Source organism: Pinus tabuliformis, chromosome X (genome assembly GCF_031772625.1).
Source record: "Pinus tabuliformis cultivar Carrire ecotype Pingquan chromosome X, CPIR1, whole genome shotgun sequence".
In the NCBI taxonomy this organism is placed as follows: Eukaryota; Viridiplantae; Streptophyta; class Pinopsida; order Pinales; family Pinaceae; genus Pinus; species Pinus tabuliformis.
The window spans coordinates 578,772,033-578,784,186 of record NC_142308.1 but is presented as its reverse complement, the minus strand read 5'-3'; the positions used below and the strand labels follow the sequence as shown (position 1 = coordinate 578,784,186).

Here is a 12,154-nt window from a genome sequence, read left to right as displayed (position 1 = left end):
TTAGTTTGGTAGTTCCTCTACCTCTTACTAAACTTTTCCCTCTATTCCTCTGATTTTGTTTTCTCAACATCTTCTCTTCTGCCTTCAAACCTGCTTGATAGGCATCTTCAATGGTATTCAGACTCAGCAAGCTGATCTCATCCTGTATGTCATATCTTAAGCCATTGATATATCTGGCTACCTTCTCCATGTCATCCTCTACATGTCCTGCTCTAATACTCAATCTATAAAACTCTTATGTATATTCTTTAACATACATTCCTTTTTGCCTTAAATTCTGTAACTGTTTGAAAAGATTTAACTGATAATCTTTTGGCATAAATTTAGCTTTCATTTTACTCACCATTTTGTCCCATTGCTTGATCTTGGACTTTCCTTTTCTTGTTTCGGATGTTTGTAGTTCATCCCACCAAATAGTTGCATGACCCTTTAATCTGGTAACTGCAAATTTCACCTTCTTTTTGTCATCAACCTCTTCATAGTCAAAATATTTGTCCAGTGAACTGATCCAATCCATTAACTCTTCTACATTGAGACTCCCTTCATACATAGGAATTTCCACCTTTGGTTTTCCACCTACTTTAGCCAACATCTTGATAACTTTGGTAGTTTCATTTTCCTCCTCTTCTTCTTCCTCAGAAGATTCTTCTGCAGCACTGGCATCTCCTTCATCAGGTGTTCTCCTCTGAGCAGTCTCCATTGTGTCCATCCTTGTATGCAGACTCTGGATCTCCTCCAGCAGAACTGCATTTGCTTCAGGTCTTCCTTGACCTATGCCAGCTCCTCTCCTTGGTGGCATGTTACTGCAGTCAAACTCAATCTCTGTGCTTTGATATCAAAAATGACGTAGGAGGTCAATTGAACAACAATTGAACAAGAATTTAATAACAATTGAACAACAATTGAACATCAACCGGTCCCACGTTGAATTTCGCTTTTTGCACATCTGCTTCACTCTACGCCGTTGATCAAAGCGTGCTGGATCCAATGGTTCACAACGATATCGTCCAGGGAACTTGCGTGACACTTAACCGCCCTTACGGAGCCGATATGGTTTATAAACTCTTGGTCTATAAGAGTTCGGGTCCAGATTTGAGATTATCGTCCAATCATCTTAAAACCCGATATCCATTGGATAACAGAGTCCATCAAATCCTACGGCTAGTGGTTCTTCAACTAACACACGGGTTAAAAACAGGCCTAACCGTGCCATTGACTGTGACCCAAAAGTTTGAATTTGTGATCGATGACTAAGATCGATTGCAGGTCTTCAACCACGATCAAGCCTTTCTGTGCTCTTCTACCCCCGCCATTAATACTAATGACCGTGATTAACACATAAACACTGAGATTTACAATTAAAGTGTGAAAACAGGGAAAATACCCATTTAGTTTCAGAATGCAAATACACAGAGGTAAACGAGAGTTTTCACCAGGATTAACACACAGATGCACACTAAATCAAATTCCTTCAATATAATAATAGTTACAGAGTCTTGGCCCTCTTGGCTCAATTACAACAATTTAACAGACCTCTGTTTCAATCTCAAAACCCTCTCTATCACTCAACTCTCGCCTCTCACTCAAATCTCAATCATCTCAGCTAATCCCTTTCCATTACATTTTTTTCTCTTTTATGAGTCAAATCCTATTCTAACTATACTAACAACTCGATCTCTATTTTAATCAATCTAACAATCAAATCTCTATTTTTTAGCTCTATTACACACCTATGCTAACAAATTATCCCTTAGTCTAAAATAAGACAATTTCCTAATTATTACAATAATGAATTAAAGATCATTTTCGAGAGATCCAACCCTCTCTACCAAAACTGACTTTTGACCACTCAGGTCAGTGAAATTCAACTCATTTAGCCACAACATGTGAACAAACCATCACATTGTTGGCTAAGTCCAGATGCTCCTGCATCACTTTTTTAATTCCTCCACTCCCTTTATTTCTTTCCCATCCACTTTAATTTGGTCTATCTGATTTCTGGCTCTTCTCATTTTCATTGTGTTGTGAAAGAAGGCCATATTTTTGTCCCCAGCTTTCAGCCATAGGCATCTGGATTTCAATCTGAGCTCTTCTTCTTCTTTTTTGTTCTCTCTGTATATTTCCCAAAATAATTCCTTTTCTTTCAAGTAGTCCTGCTTATCCTCCTCTTTGTTTTCCTTTTCTTCTTGTATGCTGTCCATTTTTTTTTGCAGCTCTATTTTCCTTTTTTTTTTTTTTAAATTCATTCTCTCTTGCCCATATTTTTAGCTTTATTCTCAGAGTTTTTAATTTTGTTTCCCATACAAAATGGGGAGATCCTGTAACATTTTGTGCCCATCCCTCTTTGATTTGAGTTCTGAAATCTTCATTGCTGTCCCAGATTGAGTTGTATCTAAAAGGAAGAGGGCCTTGGTTGTCCATTTTTCCCAGTATGATTGTTACTGGTTTATGGTCTGATGCTGTTGTGTGTATGATTTTGGACTTGACAGAGGTGTATTCCGCTATTATGTTTTCTTGCACTAAAATTCTGTCCAACCTCTCCTTTATATTACTCTTTCCCACTCTCTTGTTGCTCCAAGTGTATTTCCCATTACTTGGCGGGATGTCAATTAAATTGTGCTGCTCCATTATTGCTTCCAAGGCTTCTCTTGACAGATCTGCATGATAAGTCCCTCCAAATTTTTCTTCTATGTTTCTAATCAAGTTTAGATCGCCTCCCAATATAATTTTACCATTTTGACTTTCTGTTAGAGCTTCTTTCACTGAGTTCCAACATTGTTCTTTTTCTTTATAATGGTTTGGAGCGTATATGTTGATGAGGTTGTATTTTTCCTTTGTGTTGATTTCCTTTAAATCAGTTTTGATCCAATGCTTATCAATTTTTGACTTGTCATTTAACATTTGCCTTTTTTCCAAAGGGTGCAAATTCATCCTGAGGCTCCTGTTGCCTCTAGCGCTAGTCCTTCATAATTTTAAAATTTTTGTGTCATTTTTCCAGTTTCTTGATTGTTTGTTTTAGTCTCCTGGATCATGAAAATGTCCGACACTTCTTTCATTAAAATGTCTCTCGTGTTGATTTTTCTCACTGTTTCCTGAGCTTTTCCCAAGGAAGGAGTCCATTGGTTGCTGAGTGCCTAGAGCCATCTCTTTGGCTGCTGCTTCATCCCTTATTTCCTTGTTAGATTTTCTACCTGCTTTTTTGGTGTTCATTGATTTGGAGGGTCTCTTTGGATTGGTTTCTGGTTAAAATACGATCCACTGATGGAGGGGGAAGGGGAGAGCGAGGATTTGAAGGGAGGGAGGACAAGATGAGGGGGTTATGGGAATGCGAGGGGGATCAGGGTGAGGGTGGATCAAGAGAGTCTTCCAAGGGCCCAAATGGGTTCGAATTTGTGAGAGGTGGAAGGAAGATAGCAGAAGGGGATGGAGGAGAGGCTTCATTTGAGGCCTGGGGCTGCGATGATGGGGGAGGAGGTTGCTTGTTGGTGGATTTCTTCCTTTTTACTTGCTCCCATTTATTTTCTACTTCCTCAGTACTTTCATTTTCTTTTTTTTAGAACATCTATTTGAAAAATGGCCATATTCGTGACATACCTTGCATTTGAATGGGATTTGTTCGTAGTCCAGCTGCTGGATATGCGTCCATTGATCTACCTTGATTTTTATCGCTTATGGGAGTCCTTTTCCTAGATCCACTTCCACGCATATTCTGGCACATGCATGCATGTTATCCTTTGGTTCGCATCTATCTATATATTTCCCTATTGCATCTCCTATGGCCTTTACTGACTCATCACCCCAGCAATGTAAAGGGAGATGAGGTAACCTGACCCACAGTGGCACTGCACTTGGTACGTCCATTTCAGGATCGAAGTCTGGAGTCCACCGATTTAAGTATAATCCTCTGGTATCCATGAAATATGGGCCATTTCTGAATATTAGATCTTTGTCTTCTTTTGTCTCAAAATGAAAGGTGTAGTATCCTCTTCCGCAGAACCTTATTGAGATTTTCCCATTGATGGTTGAGCTCCAATTTCTTGTGACCCATTTTTGAACCGATTTGGGTGACGGCCATAGCCCAGTAAACTGTCCAACTAAACCACGTTCAATAAGAGATAAGGCTGCTCTGTGAGGGAGAGCAGGGGGAAGAGAGATTTCTGGAATATCATCGAGCTTTTTGACAAACTTGTTTACTGTTGGCCTGATTCTTGGAGGTCATGTTGCAACTATAAGAGAAGCAAACGCATTGGCTGCATCTTCATTTCCTTGAAGTCGTTTTGGAGGTGGTTTGCCCTCATCTGGGGGATGCATTGGCTCTAAGAGCTCAGCAGCAGGAGGCTACCGAGTTGCGGGCTATGTGCAGAGAGAGAGCCCGCTAGGTCACGCAGGGTAGTAGCAGGGGCGCGCGCGCAATTTGATTTGCAATCTCAAGTCTTCCTTATACTTGATTAACCAAGCGGGTACCAATTCTGGATGAAAATCCCAACATCTTGCCTCTTCATGTCCTCTCTTATGGCAAAAGGAACACGATACCCTTGAGCTGTCGCTAGAAGACCATTCTTCTTTTTCAACATAGCATAAGCCTTCATATTTAAAACTATATGGTCAATGTTTTTTTTTTTGAAATGGTCGGTTGCTATATATTATATTCTGAAAAAAAAACGAGGATGTAGAATCCTCTTGTACATAGATTGCGCAGACTGAGAGGAGGCAAGGGGTTTACAAAATGAGGCTGCCCCCTTGATCCTTAGATTACTTTTTTTCCTACTACTGCTAGAGGTAGCGCTAGTATAGATTCTAATAAAGGAAGATAACAGAAAAATACATTTGAAATTCATTCAGTCAATCATTATGTGTTGTATGTGTCTTGCTGTTGATTCTTCTGGCTTCTCATCTTTGGCTCCATGATTTGCACTGGAGGAGCTGGTGGCGATGGTGTGCTTTTCCAGCCAGAATTTCAGAGTGGAGAGCGATTCCTCGACATGGCCACAGCGGTTTGAGAGCTGCTCAAATTGCTCTTGGAGGGAGGACACCCTATGCATGAAGAGCTGGATTTCTGCTTTATACTTCTCGGTATTGATGCGGTCCTGTTCATAAAGTCTCCTACTGTGCTCATCAAGGCGCCTGTCGTGCTCTTCTAATCTTGCAGCTAGCAGACCCTGCTTTTCCTCTATCAGTGACTGCTGAGTCCTTATTTCTTCAAGCTCAGCTTGAAGGTCAGCACAGTGTAAACAATCCTCACTGCGCGCCATAGAAAGGAAGATATAATAAGGGAAAAAAGTCCAGAAGGCGGGAGAGATTAGAATGATGTTGAAATTGCTGTCTTGGAGACGGAGATTGGAGACGCTGTCAGAGAAGGTAATAATTCCCACTTCCTGAGCGACAAGGGTAGAAGGTAGATTGGGCGGGGAATAGGCGCGCAAGCCAGAAAGAACCAGAAGACTATAGGGGCAGATGGGGCAGAGGGGAGAATAAGAGAAGGGAACGGTGGAGAAGAGGGAGGCGGGAGCTGGGGGAAGCTTGCTGCAGGGGCGAGAGGAGGATATTGAGAGCGGCTGGCAGAGGCGATGAGGGGAGAGCGAAGAGAGCAGGGATGGTGGAACAGCTAAACGAGCCACCCTGCAGAGACGGTTCCTGAAAAACACCACAACAGAAGTTAAAGTGGAGTTAAACAAAGCAAAATGAAACAATACCAGAGACTGGTTTCTTCTGAGATTCTGAACAAGAGCTCCTGCGTCAGGCCGATGTAGCTGCTCTTTCGCATAACCTTGAGTGACAATTCTTGGCTTGCTTCTGCCCATATTTATAGAGTGAATCCAACGATAGACTGAATGCCTAGCTGGAACCGGACCCTCGGAAGTGATGAGATATTTTTCGAAATCTCTTATGCAATCTCCAGTTGCAGTGTTTTCGATCTTCAGGCCAGCACTGTATTGATTTGTTTTCCTTGGATGGTAGATTATTCTTTGGATCGATGCTTGGATTTGACTGCTTGTGCATTTCATGCTCTCTGCAAATTGTCCTGATGCTGTAGAAGCCATGCCCTTCGCACACTTGATGGACCTGCGAATCTGGGCAAAGTCAGGATTTTCCTGAGTCATGGCAGGGGTTGGAAGGTATCTCTTTTGTTGTGCCTCAACGCACCTTCCTGCTTTCCCACTGCGTTATTCGCATGCTTATCTGCTTCCATGTTGAGCGTGCGAAGGATATGATAAAGTTTGATGTTTTCAAAAAATTGGAGGAGGAGTTTAATACGTCTAATATGTTGCTGGAGGCTGCTGTTCGGAGATCTCTGGTTACGATTCATGAGGCGAATTATTATAGAAGAGTCTCCAAAAACTAAAGCTTTTCTAATACCCAGATTTTTTAATTGCAACAGACCTTGATAGAGAGCTAAGGCCTCTGCAATGTTGTTTGTTTTTTTCCCCAGGCTCCATTCATAACTGCAGATTTCTTCCCCTGATTTATTTAATATTACTCCTCCCGCTCCTGCTGGTCCTGGGTTGGACTTTGAAGCACCATCGAAGTATAAAATTGGACAATTGTTGCTCTGGATCCACATCTTATAGTCCTGGGTTGGGAGTCTAATTTCCCACTCCCTAATCTGATCCTGATGCTGTCTATCTGTTCTCTGGGTATCCTGCTGATGACCTGGTTGATCTATAATGTGCCTGATAACTGATCTCTCTTCCACTGAGTAATCTGCTGCTTTAATTTTTCCTGTGTATTTTGCTGCAATTGTCTCTTGCGCCAAGATGTGAGCTTTGTTGCATGTCATCCGGACATTGCTCTCTTTGTTTCGGAAGATTTTTTTATTTCTTGTGAGCCAAATTTTCCATAGAAGATTGTGAGGTATGATAGCCCAAATTCTTTTGACAATCTTGCTCCTCTTGTCTTTCCATGGGCAGTTCCTTCTCCATTCTTGAATTGCCTCTGCAATGTTCTGTTGGGGTTGCCAATTTATATTGCCCAAGTTGGACAAGTTGATCCAGCATCTCTTCGCGAAGGGACAATCAAGGAACAGATGATGGATGGTTTCCTCTGCTGAGCAGCAGTTGGGGCAAATTGAAGGTCCATTGATCCCTCTCTTTCTTAAATTTTCAGAAGTGAGGACTTTGCCTTTTAACAACAGCCATATGAAAAATTTAACTTTGGGAATGGCCTCGGATTTCCAGATTGTTCTCCATTGGTTCCAAATAGGAGTCTGATAGATACTGTTGCAGATATATTGATAGCCAGACTTGATGGTGTAGCTTGAGCCCGTGGGATCCCATCGAAATCCATCTGCTGCTCCTTTTTTAATGGGTGCTCTATTCTGGAGATTTTTTTGAAGGACTTTGAAGCTTGGTTCTAGATTTGAAGGGATGACTGGAAATTCCCAACTAATCCAGGCTCCTGTATCTGCATCCCATTTTGATATTTGATCAAGCCTCTGAATGCCTTTACTATTGAGATGGAGAATGTAAGGGATGGCTTCTTCAATTGTGTTTAGAGGTTGAAGACCCATTATCTTGTCAGTAGCATAATTGATGCTGTCCCCTCCCCCAGGGATCTTTGAGATGTTTTGCTTGAGGATGGGAATTGCTTTCTTGCAGAGATGCCAAATCTTAGTGGAGTCTCTGCTGGGAATGTCAATTTCAAGAAGTCTTTGCCTTTTGCCGGTAAGGTATTTGCTTTCTATGACCTGTTTCCACCAAGCTTTTGGCTCATTAATTAACCTCCAGGCCATTTTGATCCCAAATGCTAGATTTAGGATTTTAGGTGCTCTAATTCCCAGACCACCTCTATCCTGAGATTGGATTACGCTTTTCCAACTGACCAAATTGAATCTATTTTTTTCTTTTTTCCCTCCTTGCCATAAGAAATTGCGGAGGGCAGTTTCCAGCTTGTGATAAAATGTGGCAGGAGCTTGGTAAAGAGTAAATCGATATAGAGGTAAGGAGGATATACCTGATTTGAGCAGAATTAATCTGCCTGCTGGATTAAGCCATTGAGTTCCCCATTGCTGAATCTTCCTTTTGACTTTGTCTATTATTTCATTCCAGGTAGCGGCTTTTAAAGAACCCAGGGTGACCGGCATCCCAAGATAGGTGAAGTGATCCCAGTTTGCTTTGTAGGCAACTCCAAAAATGTTAGCTATGCTGTGAGCAGTTTGATTGGAGATATTCCATCCATAGATGCAGCTTTTTTGAAAGTTGACCTCTCCCCCTGAGTACTCCATGAATTGGTCGAGAAGGGTCTTGAAGCGCCTTGCGATAGTAGTGGAAGCTCCTCCGATGAGCAGAGTGTCATCAGCAAATTGGGAGTGATTGATGTTCTTAACTCCGTTTCCGAATTTGATACCAGAGATGAGGCCAGCTCTTCTATTGTGATCTAGAGTACTGCTGAATGACTCAGCCATAATAATAAAAAGATAAGGGGAAAGAGGGCAACCTTGCCTTAACCCTCTTGAGGATTGAAATGCTTCACAAGGGCGCCCATTTATGAGAGGCGAAATCCAGGGACCTGAGATACAAGCAGCAATGGTGCTAATGAAGGCAGAATTGAACCCCATTTTCCTCAAGACAGCAAACAAGAAGGAGTGTCTTACTCGATCAAAGGCATTGGCTAAGTCGAGCTTAAGAACAAAACCTTTCTCTTGCCTTGATGTGCTGGAATGAATGGCTTCTTGAACCAAGGTGATGGTGTCATGAATTTGCCTGTTTGACATGAAACCTCCTTGATTTTCGGATATAAGGGAAGGAAGAAGGGGTTGGAGCCTAGTAGCTATAATTTTTGTGAAGATCTTATAAGAGGAGTTACACAATGAAATTGGTCGAAACCTGGAGAAGGAAGTGGGGCGGTTTTCCTTGGGAATGAGGGCAAGGAATGTTGAGTTTGTGAAGCCCCCCATTTTCCCTTTTCTTTGAATTCCCCTCATCATCTTTGCAAGGTCTTTTTTAATCAAGTGCCAATGATCCCTGTAAAAATTGATTGGGAACCCATCTGGACCTGGAGACTTGTCCGGTTGCAGGGTCCAGATAGCTTTTCTGATTTCCTCCTCTGTTATTTCTCGATTTAGACTGTCATTCTCCGCTGAAGAGATTCTTTCCGGTAGATGCTGTAAAAGCGCCGAATAGTCAGCTTCTCCTTGATTTTCCGTGAGGAGGCTTTTGTAGTGAAGGGAGGCAGCTATTTTGATGGATTCTTGGTCGTTATGTTGGCTGCCTTGACTATCCATTATAGTGTTTACATTGTTTCTTGTTTTTCTGGCTGTGGCTTGCTTGTGGAAGTAAGCCGTGTTTTTGTCACCTTCTTTCAGCCATAGTTGTCTCGATTTAATTCTCCACTTAATTTCTTCCGCTCTCTTGATTTGCATTAGCTGCCCTTGAGCTTCCCATTCTTTGCTTTTCAGCTGGTGGGTGAATCCTTGATCTTCTATTTGTTTTTGGATTTCCTCCAAGTCCTGCTGTATTTTTTTCCTAATTTTTTCTGGCTCTTGATAGCTGCCTTTTGCCCAGTCCTTGAGAGCTTTCCTTGTATTTCTGATTTTTGTTTCCCATATATGGCTTGGGGAGCCTTCTACATGATGCTTCCATGTTGCTTCTATGATAGCTTCGGCCTCAGCGTTGTCTCTCCACAAAGGATTGTACCTGAACGGAATTGGTCCCAATTGAGAATGGGAGTCCAGCGTTAAGAGAATGGGAAAGTGGTCTGAAGCTGTGGCACTGAGAATTTTTGTGTGGCCTGCAGCAAAGGAGGAAAGGAGGGAGACATTAACCAAAATTCTGTCCAATCTTTCCATGATATTGCCTGGCCCCAACCTTCTGTTATTCCAGGTGTATTTTCTGTTTTTTGGGATGATATCCATCAGTTCATGTTCGGACATTATCACTTCCATCTGTCTTCTGAAGGAGTCGGGGGTGAAATTGCCCCCTCTTTTCTCATTCGCATGGAGGACTAAATTGAAGTCTCCAGCTAGAATGACATTTGTATTCTGCTCGTTGTCTATATCTTCCTTCAGTTCCTTCCAGCACTGTTCCTTTTCCCGATAATGATTGGGGATATAAACATTATAAATGATGAGGTCACAGCTCTCTTCCTTGTTACTAAGATTAGTCCTTACCCAGTTTTGATTGAGGACGGAAGACTTACAGTCCCAGTACTGATTGTTCCACATGGTTGTAATACCTCCAGAAGCTCCTCTGGAGTTGCTACTGGCCCCTGAGAAGTTTTTTTGGGCATCTACAATTTTTTGCATTTCGCTCTGACTTTGTTTGGTTTCCTGAATCAGAACAATTTCAGGTCTTTCTGTTTGAAGAAGATCTCGTAGGGCAGCTGATTTAGAGGGGTGCCCCATACCCCTACTGTTCCAAGATAAAAGCTTCATCATGAGGCATTCGAGCGAGGAGGTGCTCGCCTCTCATGGTCTTTTCCTACTGTTTCTTTTTCTTGGGATCCTGTAATGAAAGAGTCCATAGGGGTTTGGATCCCTAGAGCTATATCCTTTTGCGTGCTTTCTTCCCGATGCTGTTTGGCTGACTTTCTTCCTGGTCCCGGCTTCTTGTGGATGTCACTGGAGGCGCCAATGTCTTTTGAAGAACTTCTGGTGGTTCTGGGAGGGGGGGGGTCGGTGAAGGGCTGAGAGGGGGTCGAGGAAATCAAGGGAGGATCGGTCAGTTCCAGAGAGGGCTGATCAGTCTGAGGATCATCAGAGGATAAAATAAGGAAAGGGTTGGAGGATGAGGGGAAGGAGGGTTCTTGGGAAGGTCCAGGAGGATTGAGAGGAGGAGAGGTGGGGCGGGGGGAGGAGGAGCCCGGATGTTCAGAAGAAGGATCTTGTTTTGACTGAGGTGCTGCTTTCTTTTTTTTCACAGTTTCCCATTGTCCTCCTTGGTCTTCAGATTCCAGATTAGTTACTTTAGTGCATCTATTAGCAAAGTGACCGTATTCGTGACATACCTTGCATTTAAAGGGTATTTGCTCGTAGTCCAGCTGCTGTATGTAGCTCCAGTCATCCACCTTCAGCTTGATGGCTTCTGGCAGGCCTTTTCCGAGGTCCACTTCTACGCAAATCCTTGCACAGGCTTGCATGTTATCTTTGGGCTCGCTTCTGTCAATGTATTTACCTACTGCATTCCCAATTGCTTTGACCGATTCGTCTCCCCAACAATGCAAGGGCAGATGAGGAAGACGGACCCAAACCGGAACCGCATTAGGAATATCTAGCTCAGGGTCGAAGTCAGGGGTCCACTTGTTCAGATATAACCCTCGAGAGTCCATAAAATAGGGCCCGTTCCTGAATATCAAATCCTTGTCTGCCTTGGTTTCAAAATGAAAGGTATAGTAGCCTTTGCCACAGAAGCGAATCGAGATCTTTCCTTGTATTTTGTCGGACCAATTCCTTTCCACCCATCGCTGGACTGTCTTTGGTGAAGGCCATAAGCCTGTAAACTGCCCTATGAGCCCTTTTTCTGCTAATGATAGAGCTGCCATTCGAGGAAGAGATGGAGGTAGCTGAACTTCTTGGAGAATATCCAGTTTCTTGACGAATTTTGAAGTTGCTGGTTTCGGTCGGGCAGGGGGCAGAGACTTTACCAGGTCAGAAAAAGCTTTCTCTGCGTCCCCAAGAGAAGGATCTATATGGGCCATGGCTGAAGCCAGGCCCCGGAAGGCAGGCCTCGCGGCCCAGGCCGAGGCGGCGGTGCTGCAGCTGCTCTCAGAAGGTCTTCAGCGCTCCCGCGTTCTCCAGCTGCTCTCGAGCCAAAACTATATGGTCAATGTTATAGATAATAAGTTTAAGCCAAATAATTAGATTTAGAATAATATTATTTATGGTCAATTTTATCAATCATAGGAATAGGCACTACATTTATAGTAGCAAAGATTAAATTTTTTACATAATTGATCTATTTTATTAAATATTGATATTTTTAGAATTGTTTATTATTAGAAATTATAAAAAATAGTTTATATTCAACATATAATAACATTTATAGTAGCAAAGATTAAGTTTACATAATTTTTCTATTTGATTAAATATTGATATATATATATATATATATATATATATATATATATATATTTTCTAAAATTAGATGCGTTCTACAACCACTTATAGGGTAGATGTCAAGTGTAAATATTTAACATTTAACATTTAACATAAATATTTAAA

General features: G+C 42.1%; 1 protein-coding gene across 1 annotated transcript; it reads right to left on the bottom strand.

Moving 5' to 3' along the window:
• Nucleotides 1-6,097: 6,097 nt before the first annotated feature.
• Nucleotides 6,098-11,631, bottom strand: LOC149141333 (uncharacterized). The gene is made up of 2 exons (XM_089451217.1): nucleotides 11,002-11,631; nucleotides 6,098-10,264 (listed from the first exon to the last, which is right to left on the bottom strand). The coding sequence occupies exons 1-2, from the start codon at nucleotides 11,629-11,631 to the stop codon at nucleotides 6,098-6,100; spliced, it is 4,797 nt and encodes a 1,598-aa protein (XP_089307343.1).
• Nucleotides 11,632-12,154: the final 523 nt, after the last annotated feature.

Excerpts from the sequence above, each read along its gene's own strand:
- LOC149141333 (XM_089451217.1), bottom strand. The coding sequence starts at position 11,631 with ATGGCCCATATAGATCCTTCTCTTGGGGACGCAGAGAAAGCTTTTTCT. Across the intron at positions 10,265-11,001 it reads CAGAAGCCATCAAGCTGAAG|GAAACCAAACAAAGTCAGAG; the intron begins GTGGATGACTGG and ends GTTCTGATTCAG.